Genomic DNA, 22,312 nt, shown 5'->3' on the forward strand with positions numbered 1-22,312 from the left:
ATCCATACCTTCATCTCATCCAACACAGAGCACCTGCTTGCACAGCGCCGGGAGAGTGAAGAGACCTTGTAGGGAGAACATGCTTGCTGTCAGGTGTCGCACAGCCAGGCGAAATCGCTTGAAGAAGGTCATAGCGTGATTGGTCGTGGGCCCCACATGACCAGGGAACTGCAACTATCACCAATGTATAACCTGCACAATGATGCCAGACCAGATGGGGAGGTCCTCTGATCTTCTCAACAAGGTCATGGCTGTGTATCTGTACCCTGACTGCCATGGGCACTTGGTTCATGATCGATTTGCCCGAGTTGACATTCTGCCCTGATTGCATGTGTAATAAGTATAGTAAAGAAGCATATTCGTTAACCAAAACTGGTGATTAGCTACATGTAAAGTACGTCTGCTCCATTATCTATACACTGCACCTAAGGCACCCTCCTTGCTATGTGGAGATTTACACCGAGAGCTCCTAATTGCATACCTCCTAAGTGCTCCTATTTAGAAGCGACAGACCCTTATTTGAGCCAAAATCTAAATGCCAATTTGAAGCTTAATATTTTACCCCTAAGATAACTAAAACCAAACTCGATTTAGTTTTGCCTTGCAAAATATATCAAATTATGTTTTTCCAAACCATTACTAATTAAAGCAAATAATGGTTTACATATATATTTCTCACAGCAATGACAATTCTTGGAATTTTTTGTAAAAAGAAAAATGTATAGGATCAAACACTGCTTTATAGAAGTCCATCCAAACCAAATAAAGGTGCATTAATCTATAGTTCCCTTTCTTGCTTTGTCATTGTAGTTGTCACACCATTGTAAATTAAGATAAATCTTAGAGCTCACAATCCATTCAATGTACAGTTCCGGATCTAGTGGAGCTGACCAACACATTAGCTTTTAAAATTTTTGACACGTTTGTAATTTGTGGAAATCACGCAAGTGTTTACTTTCTAAATCAAACAGTCTTATCTATACGTATGGGCTTGGTCTGAGTAGCATATAAATTGGTCATTTTGTAACTGGCTCCGTACAGGTACAGAGTATTCAAGCTTATTTACAGGACCATGCTGAAACATATATTGCTGGGTTTACTTTTTGTGGCCCTGGTCCATGGGGTTATAAGGTAAGTACACTGTTACCTGTGCCACTTCTCTCTGGCATACTGAACCGTTTTTTTCCCAATTAGTTATGAAGGTAAAAAAGTCAGGGTGAAAAAACTTTAACCAATTCTTACTATTCTCTGAAAATCTTGAATATTTTCTCTTCCATTCTATATACTTCAAGCTTTGTTGTTGTTTTGCTCATGTATAGGAGATTTCATAGTGGCATAGGGTTTTTATTAACTAGTATGTGATGATGGAATGATTAGTCAGTGGTCCTTGAAGGGCTAAATAGTGCTGAAAAAGGGATTATCAAAATCATAAAATGGGGTCTACTTATTGAAAAGTGTTTCAATAGAAATCAAAATTGTTACAAATGTTACTGACATTTTTTTTTTATTTACTAAGAGAAAATTTAAGGTGTGATAGGAAAAACCACAAGGATTTCATAAAATATAATATTCGATTTCAAGTATAATTTTTTTTTATTTTACAGGTATTTAGGTTATTGCTCCCTTCACTACTATTAGGATGAAGAGGGAAGGTAGGGTATTTTTGTATTCGGGATAGGGGTGACTACAAGCTTAGGGTCCCCTAGTCGGGTGGGGGGGGATTCTTTTTTTTATTACTGGCCCCCACCGGCAATGGGTGGGAGCTGGGGGAAAGACAATAGATCCACCCCCCAATTTATTATTTAGGGCCGCGAGCTGACGGCACTGGGTGAGGCTGGGGGACAATTAGGTCCCCCCCTCACTTTATTATTTAAGTCCCCCACCCTACCCCAATGGGTTGGGACTGCAGGAAGGATAATAGGTCTACCCCCTACTGAATTATTTTGGGCCCCCACCACCCATGGGTGGGTGTGGGGAGGGACAATAGGTGCCCCCAACCTCCACTTTATTATTAAGGGCTCTTATCTGCAGTCAATAGGACACTGGGAGGGACAATATGTTATATTGCATCCCATAGGGTGAGGGAGAGAGCATAGGAGGATTTATGGGAAGAGCTGTACTACCCACCGCTTTTGTTTTTAAATATTACAAGGCACACTCCTTGTAATAAACTAAATTAACAAATAAAAAAATAACAAATCAAATAATATTTCATCCAACGAGCAATTTGGTCTTTATTTCATTCATTGTAATTTCTGTTTGTTCATTCGTCTTTGGGATGAATATGTGTTTGTACAAAACAAATGCCCAAGTCTAGCATGGGCAGAATAATCACTCATTTTAAGATTCTAAAAGTAAAGGGGCACTCTAGGCACAATAACCACTACAGCGTAATGTGTTGGGTCTAGAGCAAGAAGGTTGTCCCCGCTGGTTGAACATTGTAAATACTGACTGAGAAAAATCTGTGTTTATATTGCTGCCGAACACCATCTATAGTGTTTGTTACTCAGACAGACACAGAAACACTCCGCAATAAGATGCATCTCTATGAAGAGATGCCGATTGGCACAGAGCCAAAATTGCTATGATGCACGCTAGCCTCCCAATGCTTTTCTATGGGGAACCATAGGACTGACTGAGATTATCAGTATCGAGGGGGCGGCTGCCGCAAGACCAGTAGACCGGGTGAATTAATGTGAGTAAACAAATGTTTTTTGGGTTTTTTTTTTTAAAGAATTCGGGGGTTTGGGTAATAATCTAAATAGATAATATAGCACTCCAGCTTTAAGAATACATTTTTTTGTTTCCTAACACTATATTGTTCCTTTAAGTTAATTTGTAGAATTATCTCTATGTACACTAGAGGGCATTGTGAGCACAGTGGATGTGTTATGTAATTTTATTAACTAAGCTTGTCAGTTGCTAATTTATTGTTAAGTAACAAAAAAGCTATATATATTGTGGTTGTCAAAGTGTAAGATAGTCAAAGACTTACTTGAGGTTTTCTTTCTGTCCACTTGGTTTGGTGTACCATTTGTATTATTATACTTTAAATGATGGATTGTGCTTTGTGTGCACTAGGGCACAGAACAATTATTAACTTATTTGCCCTTTATATCACTTTGCTAACACAAAATCATGAGGTGTATTGACTGTGTGTGTAAAGGGTAAAATGTGGATAAAATCTCTGAATTAGGCCTTGATTTAATATTTTGGATAAGATTTTTAAATAATTTATTTTTTTGGAGAACTGTTTTAAACAGTTAAAGTTTTTGAAAAATATTGTAATATTTCAATATTTTGATATTTTATGATACAATAATGATATATAATATTTCTTGATACATTATATTTTTTTATATTTTAATATCATGAAAAAAATATTTTACAATTTTATTCAATTACATTAAATAATTTTAAAATTATTTCCAATAATATTATATTGAGGCATTAATTGAGAACATCCAAGGATTTCACTTACATCCATAGTTCACACAAACAAACACATATTAGATATGCAATGAAACGTTGCATATCTAATATGTGTATGTGTTCCTACTTGGAACAGAAACGTTGACTAGCTATATAGTGTTGCTGAGAATTGGGTAACTATTTTTTTTTTCCACAAACGTTGCACTCCAACTGAAAAAAATAGTTACCCAATTATCAGCAACACTAAATAGCTAGTCAACGTTTCAGTTCCAAGTAGGACATGTCCTGATGAAAGTTCCTACTTGAAATGTTGACTATCTATACCGTATTATACTGAATAAAGATGATCTGATAAACACCTGGTGGTATTCTGCTTTGGTAGATAGATATCCCCTTTATTGATCACTTCTCACTTGATCTGTAAATTAAAAAAATCAACAGTTAGTGGCTCTCCTCTAACTATTCATCGATTTTTTTATTTTTTTTTTACCATCAATCAGCTATTTTTTGCTATATGTTGGTCATATGATACATTGTTAATATAAGAATGTACACACAGCTTGGTGTTGTGTGGAAGATATAACATTGTTGTTTATGTGTGTTATGGCTTGCAGCATGGTTGCTATATTGGACCAGTCTATCTTATCATCAATTGTCAAACCCATTACTGCATGAAAGAAAAATCATAAGATTTCCTAAAATTCTCTGGAATATTCTGACACTAAAGCTAATTTAGTCCTTGATTTAATAAGTGTGCATTAACATTTCAAAAGAACAATATTTAGATTTTGTTTTATTATTTTTATAGTTTTAATACATTTATATATTTTTATATATGATATATGTTTTTGATATTTAATGCATTGAAAAAAAAAGTTTATCCAAAAAAAAATTAAAATAATTTTAAAAGCGTATCCAAAAATATTAAATCGAGAACGTACAAAAGGGTAAAATGTATTATTACAATCTGTCATGAGTTCAATAACAATGTGTTTACTCCATTGCAATTTCTTATTTAAGTTCTGTGAGACAATAAGGAGAAACTGCTTGTGTTCATAGTATTTGGAATGTGACCTTCTCTGATTTTCCCAATATTCCCAAGGTAGATCAGTTCTTCTTTGACTCTGATGACCTCTATTTTAATCATTCATTGGCTTAACCCCTTAAGGACCAAACTTCTGGAACAAAAGGGAATCATGACATGTCACGTGTCCTTAAGGGGTTAACCCCTTAAGGACACATGTCATGATCCCCTTTTATTCCAGAAGTTTGGTCCTTAAGGGGTTAAATAATTTTGATTATTCTTTCTTGGGAATTGCATACCATGTTCAATATAACTCCTAGGTACATTTATTCTTTAGTGGCAGTTTATACAACAAAGCAGAAACCTGGATCATTATTGACATCTACTTGTCCTTGTACAGTTCTTACATAATAACAAGGGGGAAACCAGGAAAGGTACATTCAGATTGCTCTGGTTTCCAAGTATGTCCTGAGTAACATCCAGGGCATGTTACTACTACCCATTTATTAATGTTATCTTCCTTGGATGACGGGCTAAGCCTAACCTGCTGGGAATTGAACCTGTGACCCCCAAGGGTTGAGTAGATTCTACTGATGATGCATTAGCCCACTGAGCTATCACACTGGTCTTTATGGTTGTGTTTGTGCTGACTTTACAAGTAGACTACTCATGTTAGATTCTACTGATGATGCATTAGCCCACTGAGCTATCACACTGGTCTATATGGTTGTGTTTGTGCTGACTTTACAAGTCCACTACTCATGTTAAACAGAAAATATAACACAAAGAGTGATGTAGCTAAAAGAAGTGTCCCTAACTGGAAAGTATGTAAAAATGTTTATAGCCAATATAAAATGAGACATTCAATGGACAGTACAAATGATAAATAGTAACTTTAAATTAGTGGTAAAATGGTTGCTAGTCATAATATCTGCATAATGCCCAACAGCACTTATTTCTCCACTATGGACTATGCTTGCCAAAGTTGCTTATATCGGTTGTCACAAAAGAAATAGCCATATCATTATCTAATCTGTCTCATCCTGATGATGCACATTAAGTGTCTTAATGCAACTTTTTTGTCAATTGTTCAGGGTTCCTCTGAAAAGAAAGAAGACTCTCCGTAACATCCTAAAGGAGAAAGGGCAGCTCTCACATCTATGGAAGTCACAGGGTTTGGATATGATTCAATACACTGAAACATGTAGCACATCAGGGGCCCCCAATGAGCCCCTCCTCAATTATATGGATGTGAGTACTCCTACTAAAAGGGTGACATCTAGTAAGAGGAGCCAATAGCTTGCCAGCTCTAAGCCAAATTTTTGGATAGCTGTCAATGTATTTTTTCATGTATGGTCATTAGCTGGGTTTAAGAATAACACTCAGACAGGCTTATTGACTAAGGTGAAAATTGTGGGGAATTCAAAGCAAAATTCAAATGTAAGGTCAAAGTTGGTTTACGGTGAAGATTTGTTTTCAATTTGGCTTCAAATTTTAAATTCACTTTGAATTCCAAACAATTCACACTTTAGTAAATCAACCTGCGTATCGTCTAACTTAATAAAATTATTTGCTTGTTGACATAGCTCCAGTATAGGCTAATTCTACAAGTCTTAGATGTATGTTTATTAGACTTCTGCAAAACCGTTAAACATTTGATTCAACCAGATCAATTAAGTCAGGGTGGGGGAGGGGATATGTCAATTTGGGATTCGTCAATTTGGGATTCGAAATTTGAACAAATTTCATCCATGCAATAGTTTCCTGAAAAAAAACCATTTGAACTAACCAAAACAAGTTAAAATGGGCCAATCAGTGTACTGCAAAATATAAGATAAAATAAATACTAATTGTAAATTACAATGTAAACATTAAGTGTATATTTTGCAGTACACTACTAAGCACATTTTTTTCCATTTGGTTCACACATTTAGTGTCAAGGAACTGATGGAGGGGAAGAAAGGAGGTATAAAAATATTTTTTAATATATGATATGTATTAAGTATATAACATACGGTTGTCACGGTAACCTTTTTTTCCTTTGGTTTTTACTATATATTGGGGCTGATGTGTACTGTGGTCGTTGCAGCCGCCCAGGAGTGATGGGAGTGAGCGCAGGACTTATATTTCATACTATGATTTCGACCTGACAAATGGGGACAAACATATCCACTATACTCTTTTGATAGACCCTCTTCAGTTATTGTTGTGTAATATTGTTCTTTCTTCTTTATCCATTCTAGGTGCAATATTTTGGAGAGATATCAATCGGTACCCCACCTCAAAACTTTACTGTGATTTTTGACACTGGCTCCTCCAATTTGTGGGTTCCATCCATATACTGCACTAGTCCAGCCTGTGGTAAGGCCTCATCAATCCTTTCACAATCAAAACTCTGTATGGGGTTGCTTTGATTTAGTAAATCACAAGGAATTATATAGGGGCTTACCTGAAATGGAACCTTGAATGGTGTCCTTGTCACTTGTCAGAAAAGTCACAGACCTAATTTTTGGCACTCTTTCATTATTACCACCAAATCCCCTGTAATATTGAAATATAACACCTCCAATTACATAATATGTTACCGTGGGCTGGAAATTAACTACATTTGGATTTCGTTATACAGCACAATGTGGGAGTATTGCTGTCGGTGCCGGTATTTAATGCTGCTAGTTTAATGTAGTAAGTAAATGTAGTTAATGTAGTAAATGTAGTAAGTGGGTAAGGTAAACAAAGCATTGTGTGGGTTGAATATATAAGGTCAATATATATGGAGGAGGTTGTTAATATTAACTTTGGGCTGCAGCCCCTGGTCTATTTGCCACCTACTAATGTCCCTGCACCCTGCATTGTGCAAAGACACAAAGGCAAACTCACCGCACAGTGCCTGTAGAAAGAAAGGGAAAAAAAGAATTTACAACACACCAAACTAGCCAAGGCAAAGTACTATTCTCTTTGCTATCTTAAAATAAGAGCGATAACACAAGGCAAGGACTAGGGAGGTTCTGAAACTCATGGCAAGCTGGTCAAACAAAGTAAGCCAGTAGGTGTTGACCCAGGACACAAATCAACACAAAGTTATAGAAGAGCAATGAAGTACACTCTTCTGACAATTTGTTCAGAAAAGAAATGTGCTTACGGTATAAAGTTGGCACATCAAAATCCGTGCATAGCTATGAAATTGATCCTTTAATAATGGCTGCATAGCTATGGAGCATCGGAGCTGTAAAAAGCAAGGGAACAATCAGGGCCGGATTTAGATGAAAAGAGGTCCTAGGCTATTCCACTTATGAGGCCCTTTCACTTCCCATTTCTAAGTTTGTAAATTACATGAGAGACAATAAAATACATCATTACTGTGATATATATTAATATGTTAAATGAAACATGTTGTGATTTTATTAAAGGACACGGAGGCTCATATTATGCTTATCTCTTTCTTTAATATACCTCAGCAGCAAAGAAAAAAGTTTTTAAACATTAAAAGAATCAATTAGGATAGGTATTCCAGGGGTTAACCTAGTATGCTATCCTTAGCCAATAGGAACAGTCCATGTATCCATGTCCACCCATGTGACCTCTCTTCTTCCTCTTTCTTTGCTGCTGCCTCAGCTAAGTATCACCTAATTTTAGCTCTCTGTATTTGAGTTAAATTATTGTTGATTTTTGGTTATAATAGATTGATGTGTGTTCATATTACTGTTTTACATTAATATTGTACATTATTTGCTGATTTCAGGGAGGTAGAAAGAGTGTTTTAGTGTCCCTTTATAGGGATTTCTATAGGTAAAGGAGGGGCAGCCCTGGTGTTTACTGGGGCTTATGCCCCTAACTTCGTACTGTGGACCGGGCTTTTTCCTCCGGTCCAAGTAGCACTCTCCCCCCTCCCCTATCCCGCTGGGTAGATTATTACCCGCAATCTGTCAAGTTTTATTTCCCTCATAGCTTCCGCGGCGGCCGGCTTCAGTGCAGACATTTCACTGGGCCGCCCGCGCATGCGCATTCGCGGTCGCATAGCGCGGCGGCCATTTTCCCCTCTAACGGCAGAAATTTGCCGCGCTTTTCTCCCGACGCTCCCAACCCACTGGGCGGGAGCGCGAGGAAGGGGTAGTGGCTAATAACTGTCAGCCAGCCTAGTGTCCCTTTGCAGCCATTTCGGAGGGAACACTAGGTAAGCTGACAGCTTGTTTGTGCCTTGCCCTATCTCCTCCAATTTTAGTTACCTTTTAAGGTAAATTCTTCCCTGTCCTTGATTAATAATATTAAAAGGACAATATTGTACTGCATCACAGCAGTTATAATTAAATTGTTTATTCCAAGGGCCAATATTACTGTGCAAAATTAGTGACTTTTGGAGCAGACTTAATTATATATATATATATAATGCAGCAGCCTAAGGAACAAGAATGTGCCAGGACGGCTGCGAGCAATAAGGACACCACACATGGTGGGTCCCTTGCCCCACAACCTATCTCCCCTCTAGGGGAAGAGTTGGCGTCTGGGGAACAATTGAACTCTGAAGAGTTCCATTCCTTATTAGATGCAACCATGACTAAATCAGTCACGCAAGCAATCTATACGGCTATGGGGGCGATGTCTGACAATCTGACCCTATCCATTAGTAATGCCATTATGGCGTCTGGTCATAATCACAGAGGCCCCAGCTCCAAGGCCCAAGATGAAAAGCCTGCCCCCCTTACCGGTCGCAAGGCTACTAAAAAGACCCATTATATGGGAAAACAAACCTCCAAAACTGATTTTACGGACAGGTTGCGCCCTGTCACTGATGAGGACGTGGGGCCCCCACGTAAGAGAGCCTCCCACCGGGCAAAAACGGTGAGGTCATGGAAATGGGCAAAAGCCCAAACAGAAATATCCGACACTGATTCGGACCAAGAGGAGGTATTGAGCGAGCCAGAAGAGATGGGCTCATTGGAATCGGAGAACTCTTCTCCAGAGCACAGTTTAACTGGCAAAACAGCCAACAAAGGCCAAAAGCCAGCGGATGATTTAATTATTTTAGATCCGCAAGGGGAACCCCTATTTAATCCTGATGACCTCCAACACCCGAGGTCGACCGAATGGTTTCCTGCTGACCATGTGGCCCAATATATAGCGGCCAGAATTAGGAAACCCCTGGACAAAGGTACCAGAAATAAGTTGAGGGCAGAATGCCCACGCCCCACGGTCCCGGATATGGCTTGCGCCACACCGGAATTGGACCCCAAAATTGCCCAGTTTCTGGGTAAATCGGGCTGGAAAACCAAGAAAGGGCTGGATTATTCTCTGCGCCACTGCCAGGACAAGGTGCTGGATTCCTTAGGCCCCAGTGCAAAAATATTCGACATGGTCGAAGCGGCACTTTCAGGGGACACACCAGTGGACCTTTTGGCCATCAGAGAGTGGGCACAACGCTCTATATGCCTGATTGGCAATTCCAATGCGGCACTTTGTACAGAAAGGCGCAAAGCGGTCCTTATGAAAATCGACCCTAAGCTGGTCAACATGGCATTGTCTGAACCTGGACCGCAAGCGAAAGGCCTCCTTTTTGGAGACAATTTCGTCAAAGAATTAGGCAATTACGTTAATACATTCACAGCCCTGGACAAAGCACAAACAAACTTAAAGCGTGTGTTCGCCCCAAAGGTTTTTGGGGGGGCTGGCAGACAACGGGGCCGTCTGTCCAGCCGCTCAGCTAGGAGCTCCTACCGGGGCTACCGAGGCTCCTCTTCACCAAGATTCCCACAGGTGGAAACCAGAAACCCCTCACCCTTCTTCCCTGTCAGGGGCAGGGCATGGCAACCCAGAGGACGCAGAGGCGCCACTTACGGCCGACGGCCTTATGGTGAGTACCTTTCAGAATTCCCATTCTTATACACCATATGTGGGGGGCAGACTATCCCAATTCATCGAGGCATGGCACAGACTAACGTCCGATGCCTGGGTCCTCAACACAGTGGGGGGGTACCACATAGAATTTGTTCAAACCCCAGTCCAAACTTCGGTCCCTCGGCCAATTGTGTTTACCCCACAAGACAGAGAACTCGTGTCAAAGGAAATAGAATTATTAAAGGAGAAAGGCGCGATCTATCAAGTCGCACCTCACTCTCCAGGTTTCTTGAGCAACCTATTTCTTATCCCCAAAAAGGGAGGAGGTATGAGACCAGTGATAAACTTACGCCCACTCAACGCATATGTGCGGTATCGCCATTTCAAAATGGAAGGGATCCATTGCCTGCGAGACCTCCTCAGGCTGGGAGACTGGATGGTCAAATTAGACCTACAGGATGCCTACCTCGCCATCCCCATAGCGGAAGAATGCCACCACTTCCTGCAGTTCCAATGGAAGGCTCAAATGTGGAGGTTTCGCTGCCTCCCTTTCGGCCTGTCATCGGCTCCATGGTGTTTTACGAAACTGTTGAAGCCGGTAGTGGCGCTGCTACGCAGCAGAGGAGTGCGCATGATAGTCTATTTGGACGATATACTGATCATGGCTCAAGACGCACTCCTACTCCAACAACACCTAAATTGGACAATTACACTCTTAAACAACCTGGGATTTCTATGCAACTGGGAGAAGTCAGTCTTGACCCCTTCACAGTCCATAGAATTCCTAGGATTCAACATAGAAGCGGTCCAAGGAACCTTGAAATTACCGCAGACAAAGATCAAAACCATCAAAAGAGAGATCCGCAGAACACTAACTCGCCCAATGCTCACGGTGAGACAACTGGCCAGGATTATTGGACTACTTTCAGCGTCCATTCAAGCAATCTTCCCGGGACCTCTACATTACAGGGCCCTACAAAGATTGAAAGCGGCCCAACTACAATCAGGTCAATCTTACTCAGACTCCGTACAGCTCGATCACACAGCCAAAGAGGAACTCAAATGGTGGCTGCAGCACATGGAAGCGTGGAATGGCAGAGCGATCTTTGGCAACGCTCCAGATTGTATAATAGAGTCCGATGCCAGCACACAGGGCTGGGGAGCGCGTTGTGGTCGTATCTCAACAGGCGGAAGATGGTCCCAATCGGAAAGGATGCTGCATATCAACAGCCTAGAACTTATGGCAGGAGCATTTGCTCTGAAGAGCCTTTTAGGTGCCAAGACACACTGCTCCATCGTATTAAGGATGGACAACATATCAGCGGTGCAATATATCAACCGCCTTGGCGGCACCAGGTCCAAAATCCTAGCAGATTTAGCCACGGAATTCTGGCAATATTGCCTGGACCGCAACATATCGGTACGAGCCGAGTACATCCCAGGCCTCACGAATGTTGTAGCGGACTGGAATTCCAGATATCTGCGGGACGCCAGCGATTGGCGCCTGAATCGCGGAGTATTTCTACGATTACAGGATCTGTGGGGCCCACTGCACATGGATCTGTTTGCGTCTCGTTTGAACACGCAACTACCGAAATTCTTCAGCTGGAGACCAGACCCAGACGCAATAGCTACGGATGCGTTCCTCCAGCCATGGCCGACCAGAAAACTATATGCGTTTCCTCCATTCGCTCTGATAGCACGAACCCTAGTACATCTCTACCGTTCTCAGACGACATTGGTCCTGATAACACCATTCTGGACAACACAGCCATGGTTCCCTTCTCTCATGGAGATGTCTATAGATCTTCCCAGACTACTCCCAGAATACCCATACCTTTTGTCGGACCCCGAAGGGAACCCACACCCACTGATGGTGCAAGGGCAACTCAGGCTTTTAGCGTGGCTCCTATCAGGGGACCATGGGTCGTCCCGGAAGTTCCACAGACAACGTTGGAATTATTGGCGGGAGCCTGGGCCCCAGGAACCAGGAGATCCTACAGTCGAGCATGGAACTCCTGGAGTAGTTGGTGCTTGGAACAACAGGTGGATCCCGTATATGCTCCTGTGAATTACCTGCTTCGTTTCCTGACATACTTATATGATCAAGGCCTAGCTTATCGTACTATTAATGTCTATAGGTCAGCAATTTCGGCTGGACATCAAGGCTGTGAAGGAACACCAATAAGGAAACACTTATTGGTGTGTAGACTCTTACGCGGAGTGAGGTTCGCAAGACCTCCACAACCCAGATATGCATCAACGTGGGACGTAAACCTAGTCCTAAATTTATTGGAATTATGGCCACAGAATTCTGACCTTACACTTAAACAGCTATCAGCGAAACTGGCCATGCTCTTCTGCTTGATATCTTGTAAAAGAGTATCCGATGTGAGGGCATTGGACGTGGATGCACGTTCGTTCACCCCATCAGGGGTTACTTTTAATATTACCAGACGGACAAAAACAAAGATTACTACGGTATCTTACCCAGCATTCCCTCACAATACAAACCTATGCCCAATAGCGTGTCTTAAAGAGTATGAAAAACGGACGCAACCATTTCGGAACCCTAATCGGCACGAACTATTCCTAGCTATCAACACACCACATCAACCAGTAACCTCGGTTACCATAGCCCGATGGGTAAAATGGGTGATGACATCCGCTAACATTGATACATCCATGTTTGGAGCACACTCCACTAGAGGAGCTATGGCGACTAAAGCATTTAATCTGGGATGCAGGTTGGAAGACCTGTTGCGGACGGCTGACTGGTCAAGGGAGTCCACGTTTAAAGAATACTATTTTCACCCTACAGAACACATAACATCATCAGTCATTGCTCAGCTTTGAACTAGCATAATATGAGCCTCCGTGTCCTTTAATAAAATTACCAGATTTTACTAATTTCATGACGTAAAGTCATGATTTTATAAAGGACACGGAGGCGAATATTAGCCCACCCGGTAAGTATCGCGAAACGAACATAAGTATCGCGAATCATGATTAGAATATCAAGAAAGATGTGAAATCCCACCCAGTAATTGTATGACTAGTAATATTGTGGGTTGGTATGAAATGTAATGAATGAACTAGAATGACTCTTAAACAATATAGCTTACAGTAGAACATATGGTCTGTAGAGGTTCATATACTATAAGATTTAACCTTCATAACTGCGACACACAGTTGCTAGACCACACATTACCATTTCTTTTTTCTCTCCTTTCAGCTTAACGAATCACAGTAAATGATATGGTTGATCGAGTTTCATCTCAATTCAATTGGTTAAAGTTCATTGTTGGTTATGAAGATGAAGGTCAACGCACAGGTTATGGACCCAGTATCTACGCAAGTTGAGAAATTGAAGCTTCGGCATGATCAAAGAAAGAGGGAGAAGAGAGGTCACATGGGTGGACATGGATACATGGACTGTTCCTATTGGCTAAGGATAGCATACTAGGTTAACCCCTGGAATACCTATCCTAATTGATTCTTTTAATGTTTAAAAACTTTTTTCTTTGCTGCTGAGGTATATTAAAGAAAGAGATAAGCATAATATTCGCCTCCGTGTCCTTTATAAAATCATGACTTTACGTCATGAAATTAGTAAAATCTGGTAATTGGTACTAACCTTTATAAAAAATGTGATTGGGGGGGCGGGGGTGATGAGGAGAGGAGGGGGTGATGAGGAGAGGGGGGGTGAGGAGAGGGGGGGATGATGAGGAGAGGGGGGTGATTGTAAGAGGGAGGAGGGTGATAAGGAGAGGGGGGATGATTGTAAGAGGGATGGGGTGATGAGGAGAGGGGGGTGATTGTAAGAGGGAGGAGGGGTGATGAGGAGAGGGGGGTGGTTGTAAGAGGGAGAAGGGGTGATGAGGAGAGGGGGTGGTTGTGAGAGGGAGGGGGTGATGAGGAGAGGGGGGTGATTGTGAGAGGGGGTGATTGTAAGAGGAGGGGGGGTGATTGTAAGAGGGGGTGATGAGGAGAGGGGGGTGATTGTGAGAGGGAGTGGGTGATGAGGAGAGGGAGGGTGACTAAAAAAATTACCTTAAATCCCTGGTGGTCCAGTGGGGGCTGCCTGGTGGTCCGGTTTGGTCCCTGGTGGTCCAGTGGCCCTCATTTCCGGCCTGCAGCTCCACAGAGCTGCAGACCATGGATCTTGCGAGACCCAATCAGAGCGTTGCCGTGGTAACCCGCGGCAACGCTCTGATTGGGCAGTGAACGCGAGATCCATGGTCTGCAGCTCTGCTCATTGCGGAGCTGCAGACCGCCGGTCTCGGTGATCGCGGCAGGAGGGGCATTGCAGTCTAGTAAGTGGCACCCGGGGCACCCCTAGTAAGTGGCACCCGGGGCAACCGCCCCCCCAGCCCCCCTCTTAGTACGCCACTGGTCATATCATATGCGTAGAATTTCTCCTTATTTTCGGTTCAGTGTTTTAGTGTTCACTGTTTTTAGAATAGTGTAATTTTAATTTTGCTAACAATTTGAATGTAGGCCCCTCTTGATTTTGAGGCCCTAGGCTGAAGCCTAGTTAGCCTATAGGAAAATCCGGCCCTGGGAACAATTTAGTAAATCCTTCCCACAACTTGGTAAATTGTTGCCTTGGTATAGGTATATTGGGACAAAGGTCATCAAATTTTCACTTCTAATCTTTTTTTTTAAGTTTATTTTTAATGAAACGTGATGATATGTTATCATATTTATGATGTATATTGAATTACATTTTTTTTATCTGCTTCGCTGCCATTTTAGGTCAGACTCTACTCTGAAGGCTAGAAACTACTGTTAGAAACTTTTGTTAGCTCTCCTGTGCTAAAACATTTTGTTGATTGAGAGTGTCAGCTGATCATTCTTAACCAATAAGTGATGCCCTGCACCACCAGGCTCTTGTAAAGTATACCATACTTCCTAATTTGCTTTACTAAATATGTGCATGACATCACAGGAGGTGACATCATAGCAGATGAAGTGATGTAAGAGAGAAAATAAGATAAAACATTTAGGAGGTGAAAATTCCCTAAATTTCCAAAAAAACAAAAACAAAAAAAAAACGGCACATAGTAAAGACTACTTGTGGTTATTGATCAAAAACTAACCATGTCTGATAACCAGCCATGATTATTTATGCTGACTTATTGAAACACTTACTAATTTCACTCAACTCTTCTTTCCTACTCTTTATTTTGAAGTTGAATTAAGATAACTTTGGGCTACAATAAATAAATGCAGAATAAAAACAATAATTAATCATAATAGCTTCTTTTTTTTTTTTTTATCACAATCCATGACTAGAATCATAGTATGTTTGATAGTGGGTTTTCTTGCTAATATTGAGTTCACTTGAAGACATAATACACAGTCCAGCATAATCCTTATTTTAACTCTTTCTCTGTATATTTGAATTTAGTCCAGCATGCCAGATTCCAGCCAAGCTTGTCAAGTACCTATGCTGCCAATGGGTCTCCATTCTCTATCCAGTATGGCACTGGCAGCCTTTCAGGTCTAATAGGGGTTGACCAGGTTACGGTGAGTGTCCAAACACAAGTTTTCAAATGCAGCTATTATGGCCTTAAACTTAAAATTCATTTTGAATTCTCACTTTAGTAAATAACCCTGACCTTCTTTCTCTATAAAACAGGGCTGTCCAACCTGCGGCCCCCCAGATATTGCTGAACTACAACTCCCATGATTCTTTCAATTAAACATATAGCCAGGGAATCATGGGAGTTGTAGTTCAGCAGCATCTGGGGGCAGGGCTCTATTTTGACAGTATCCATTTGTTAAAATAAATATAGAGAAAACGGTCTATTTCTGTTTTGCATCTGTGCTGCATATTTTTGCTTTTCTTTAAAAAATTCCTGCATTATGCAAGTGATTTTGCGGGAAATATGCAGCAATAATTCATATTATAGATATGTATTTTATGAACAGCATAAAAAATTTCCATTTTGCAGTAAAAACTTGGAGGAACTTCTCCTGTCCAAATCTTCTCCAAAATGTACAAACATCTTTATGGAAATGCCAATATCCTTTTTTTGCAATTACTTACCCATCATTTTTACACCCACCAATTCTAATATCAACTCAGTATGATTCCTCCTGATTGTGAGATTTTATATTCTTTGTCATTTTTTTTCTTATGTTCTAATATATTAGGACTCACTAATAGTTAGTAATTCTTTAAAAAGAGCATTGATAACCTAGCATAGCTTAACAAGATTCCAATTACTTTTGATCTCTTCATTGATATGTGCTTCATTATCTAATCACTAAAAACAAAATGTTTTTAAAAAAAAACCAACAAAGAAATGTTGTCAATAAAAATAAATAAAGAGTTCAAGCGGCTCTGTCGAACCCCTCCTACCAAAATAACATAATTGATTGTTTCATAAAGATAACATCTTTATAAAAAGGCTCAAAAAGAAATTCCTATGCAGTCCAAAGATATCATAAGACAAAGTATTGACTGGTGAATTTCAAGTTGACAAAACTTGGGGAAAAAAGGCAGAGCTACTGCCATCAAGTTTGTCACTTATAACTTGTGGTGGCTGTGGAAGGCATTGTTTTGCTCATCATGAGACAATATTCTATGGAAGTTCCTGCATTTCACAGAATCATCCATAGACCTCAGTTTTGTACTTTGATGCATCTCCGAGAGGACCACACTGACAGGATTCCTAAAAGAGATGAAGTGCCAGGAGCTGAAGCTCAAATATGATGGCTCCCATGTGGGACAGCATTAGTTATGTATAACTCTCCTTCGCTGCCATTGCACACCAACAGAAAATGTCACCATTGTAGGTCTTTGAAATATATGAAATTGACAGAGCCACATTAAATTATCACCTTTCAACTGTTCTGACAGCAAACATAATTCAAGTAGGTTTCTGTCAACATATTTAATTGCATGTGATAGTGCACAATCATGGTGTTGACATAATGTTTGTATTATATGAACAAAAGGTCTTGTCTGACTCGAACTTCTTCTACAGGTACAAGGTATCTCAGTACAGAACCAACAGTTTGGGGAGAGTTCCTCCGAGCCAGGAAGTACATTTGTGAATGCAGCTTTTGATGGAATCCTGGGTTTAGCATATCCTTCATTGGCTGTGGGGGGCTGTACTCCTGTCTTCGACAACATGATGGATCAGAATTTAGTGGAAGAGCCCTTGTTTTCAGTCTACATGAGCAGGTAAGTCTTTTAGAGATTACACTATTTCCCCCTCAATTTAAAGATTACTCCAGGCACCTTAGCAACTTCATCACAATGAAGAGGTTCAATCAATTGATCTTCCAATCAACTTCTCTTGCTGTTTCAATCAGAATGGTCCGGTCTGAGACTTCATGATTGAAACCTCAGACCAACACAGGAAGTTGATGGGTATGGCTACCGGGTGCCATTTAGAAAGTCTAGGGTTAGAATATATGTAAATGTTTTAACCCCTTAAGCTCAGTAAGCACCATGGAATTCCTGGCACCTTAACAACCTCATTGCAACAAAGACAACAGTTTATTATATTTATTGAAATTAAAAAAGTATTATGTGATTTCACATTTTAACCTTGGAGAAGGCGGAATTTAACCTAGCACCTTCAATCATTTTGTCAGCCAAAATCTTCAACATAACATTATCTTGTACATCACTATCCTGTATTTCTTTCCTCAGAGATCCTAACTCATCTGATGGAGGGGAACTGACATTTGGGGGTATTGACACATCTCGCTATAATGGACAGCTGAATTGGGTGCCTGTCACTAACCAGGGCTACTGGCAGATTCAACTGGACAAGTAAGTAAATAGAGTGGGGTCAGAGTAAATTTATATGAAATCCATACTTTACTGAATCCAAATAAATCAGTACCAAGGGAGACAATAACATGGCACCTCCACATACTGTAGTAACAGGAGATTAAATGTGATATATTATTTAGTAAACCTTACTACATTGTTCTTGCAGCATACAGGTGGACGGTGAGGTGGTATTCTGCAGTGGAGGGTGTCAGGCTATTGTTGACACTGGCACCTCCATGCTTACTGGCCCCTCCTCTGATATTGTACAACTTCAGACTGCCCTTGGATTTACAGCTTCAGACGGAGAGGTGAGAATTGCCTGTTATCCTACACTTACGTGATATAGTTCAGCAGCTTCTGTTTCTTTTTTGGCAACCCATAAGAGTCAAAGGAGGGTACAATTGATTTTTGTTATGATAGTAGTTTTTATCTGGTGTGCAATGGTAGCTCAAAATGTGCTACAAACAGGTTGGTTTATGGGCTGTAAACACAAGACTAACTGGGTCTCAACAGGTGTCCATGCCACATCAGTTTTCTCCAGTAGGAAAGCAGAACATGGCCTATGCAAAATGGCAATCATTGACTGGGAGAGCTCAGCTGCCACTCACAACCAATGACTGCAGTCCTACTTCGTATTAAAGTGACATCCAGCTTTTCCTTTTTGAGAAGACTGGATGCTGAGCTTGTGGTTTTGGTACCCAGTGGGATTCAAATAAATTGTCAAATCATGCTAAAACAATTTGAGATCTTACAGTGGGACAGCACCAGGGCATATCTGGCCTCATAAACACCACAGTGAGCTTTATTTAATCAGTGTATTTTTAAATATCTACATTAGAATTGGGATCCCATCTGAAAAAAACTATTAGAACAATAAATCTATTTAGTTAGAAGTATGTATATCTATCAGGTAAGACTGCCATAAACTGTAAAGTTTATAAGCTGCTGAGGAATGAAAAAATCAAAATTAAGTGTACCATGAAAAATGAGACACTGTGCCTTGAAAAAAAGATTGAGCACCACTTATTTAAGATGTAAGATAATTTAGTATTTTATTAATCATCTGTTCGTGCATGCATTTGGGAATTGTGCCTGAATTCTGTCATATTTATGACCGATTACAAAAGTGCTGATTTCAATAGAAATCTACACTTTTAAAAAAGGGGAAAAAACACATCCATGCCTAGTAACAACCCCTGGATGTTGGGCTAAGGTAACATCCCCAGGACGTACTTGAAAACCAGAGTAATCTGAATGTGACTTTCCTGGTTAAATACTTTGTTGTTGTTGTTGTCATTATTATTATTATTATTATTATTATTATACTCAGATAGCCAGGGAGGTTTTCATTTAATACTATTAACTCCATAGCACCAACGATAAAAGTACATACATCAAGCTAGAGAGTACCTGCCTTTCCTTTCTCAATGATGCATTGGTATCAACAGAGGTTTCCTTCGATCACTTGAATAATGAAAATTATATATCTGATAGGGTTATACACTAAACTCTGAATTGGAGAGAACTACGATTATAGCTAGATCATTTTAACACACCAGATATTTTTGAAAACATTTTACCATTGCTATTTTGATTCTCTATAAACCTCTGAGGCTACATTCACACAAGATAATCTCAATACAGGTAATATAAACATGATATTCCTCCATCACATAATAACACATTGGTATATTTTATTTTTAGAAGACTAAAAAAGTTTGTAAATATATGTAATTCTGCTATTGATTATTATCGAACTATATTATCTATTTTAGTATGGAGTGGATTGCAGCACCTTGAGTGGAATGCCCAGTATCACCTTTACTATTAATGGAATTGGGTACACACTGTCACCGGAGCAGTATACACTACCAGTAAGTTGTATTCACTTTTTTACAGATGTTACAGAACATCCATGGATGTTTATTGCAGATCCTGAAATGGTATACAGATACGGATCATTTTAGCTCTGCGTTATTATTCCCTGGTTAACCCTTAAGGACCAAATGTTAAATGTTGCCATCAACCGAATTGAGTCCATTAAAGGACAACTGCCACTTCAAAACTATTTCATAATATAATAATCCTTTCATCAAATTTTGAAATTACCTACTGTAGATAGAGATGTCCCGAACAGTTCGCCGGGAACTGTTCGCCGGCGAACATAGCTTTTTCGCGGTCGCCATACCTGATGTTTTAAAGCACGTTATTCCAAACAATTTAGGAATGTTAGGTGATTTATGCCCTTTATGGATTAAAACCAGACTCTGCATCAACTATGTAATTTTCCATGGGAGTTTTGCCATGGATCCCCCTCTGGCATGCCACAGTCCAGGTGTTAGTCCCCTTGAAACAACTTTTCCATCACTATTGTGGCCAGAAAGAGTCCCTGTGGGTTTTAAAATTCGCCTGCCTATTGAAGTTTATGGCGGTTCGCCCGGTTCGCCCGTTCGCGAACATTTGCGGAAATGCGAACGGAAAATGTTATGTTCGCGACATCACTAATGCACACAAAATGCAACCTTCACTATTAAGAAAGTTTTGCACAAGTCGGTTAATAAGTAGCTATCTTTTAACTGTGTTAGATAATACGTGGTTATCATGACAAAAGGTGAGGTGGAATTTTGAGAAATCAGCTCACATACGTTAAGCTTCACCTTTGTTTACACTCACAGCTATCAGAAACAGTTTGAGTCTCCTATGTATGCGTATCTTTCTGTATCTACATACACTCTAACAATGCAATCAGGCACCTCGCTCTGCAAACACTTTAATTTGGAATTAATCTTGGGCCTGTATTGCTTGTGAACAGGACAGATTGCTTCTATTCTGGATGCAGAATGCAAACATGGCGATGACACACCTTATTTTCTAATGTCCAGTGCCAAGAAATAGAGAAATTGCCATATCCCAGAAGTACTAGTAAATATATTGGACTCCCACACTCCTTTAAAGATGTATGCTATAATGGCCCATTAATACAAGAACCAACATCTGGGCCTGTTAACCCTGCTCAAACTATACCTGGATGACTTGAGAAAGAACACAAGGTGAAAACAGCACCATTTGTACCACTGTAGCAATAATGAGTTAACTTATCCCACTGAGCTGATGAAGGCAATTTGTAAAGTAGAATGTACGAAAAGCAGAGCACTCTTCCCCTGGCTCTGACGATAAGGTCCAATATTAGATATTTAATAAAAATATTTCATGGATATCAGTTTGTAGGCCTGTATATTTCACCCAGAAAAAGCATTTACATGTGCCTGCCAAGAATTGTATTTGCTCTACTGGACTGAGCCCTGAGAGCGCCTTGGATTGGCACCATCAATAAGTAGGATCTTAATATTGTTGACACAGTGCCAACAACCAACAATGTAAAAATTGCCTAGATGTAGAACAGGTAGCAGCCTCTAGGCAATTTCCTTAAATGTCATTATGTTGGATCAGCTATCTAGATTACAAATAAGGTGGGAAGGTGCATTTAATTTAAAATGTTAAATCTAGTAACTGGCACACAGACAACATATAAAATGTATGCAATTTAAATAATAAAACATATAACATTTATAAACGACTTGTTTTTCTCCTCAGCAGGGAGAAGGCTTCTGCAGCAGTGGGTTCCAGGGCCTTGATATTCAGCCACCAGCTGGGCCCCTGTGGATTCTGGGCGATGTTTTCATTGGTCAATATTACTCTGTATTTGATCGGGGTAATAACAGAGTGGGATTTGCTCCTGTGGTAACATATGCTTCACCGACTAATGGGGTGTGATTTAAATATGAAGGCTTTTTAGTACTTTATACAAACGACAAAGTAAAAGAATAAAGTTAAGGTCGTTGGCCCATTGCCCAGAAAATAATCAGGGCAATGGGGCAGCGGTGCTTAAGGGCCACCTGAAACTGTTTTCCCAAAAGAGGGGTTTCCTGGTTTTCTAGACTCCTTGTTTTTTGTTTTGTTTTTTGAGTTTTTAGTACTTTATAAATCTTGACTTGTAATAAAGATTTGTTAAATAAATGGACTCCTAGTTTTGTTTTACTTTAGGCCCAGTCATTACTGTTAGTGAACTCACAGATGATCACGATGAAATTCTAGAAGGTTGGCCTTTTTCGACTGGGGGGCATGTACTGTTGAATAGACTTTTTTTTTGCACTTGAATCTGAGAGATCTCTGTGTGTATTGACCTATTAATGCAGCACATATAATGCATTGGTTCGACAGGTCGAGTT

At 40.2% G+C, this 22,312-nt stretch overlaps 1 protein-coding gene across 1 annotated transcript; it reads left to right on the forward strand.

The window, feature by feature from the left end:
* The first annotated feature begins 1,027 nt into the window (after positions 1 to 1,027).
* On the forward strand, positions 1,028 to 22,104 carry CTSE (cathepsin E). The gene is made up of 9 exons (XM_063451523.1): positions 1,028 to 1,131; positions 5,551 to 5,707; positions 6,700 to 6,817; positions 15,699 to 15,817; positions 17,284 to 17,483; positions 17,958 to 18,080; positions 18,250 to 18,391; positions 19,859 to 19,957; positions 21,678 to 22,104. Exons 1-9 carry the CDS (start codon positions 1,073 to 1,075, stop codon positions 21,855 to 21,857), a joined length of 1,197 nt encoding a protein of 398 aa, XP_063307593.1. The 5' UTR covers positions 1,028 to 1,072; the 3' UTR covers positions 21,858 to 22,104.
* The last annotated feature ends 208 nt before the right edge of the window (positions 22,105 to 22,312 follow it).

The sequence above is a fragment of the Pelobates fuscus genome, chromosome 1 (assembly GCF_036172605.1).
Source record: "Pelobates fuscus isolate aPelFus1 chromosome 1, aPelFus1.pri, whole genome shotgun sequence".
Classification (NCBI taxonomy): Eukaryota; Metazoa; Chordata; class Amphibia; order Anura; family Pelobatidae; genus Pelobates; species Pelobates fuscus.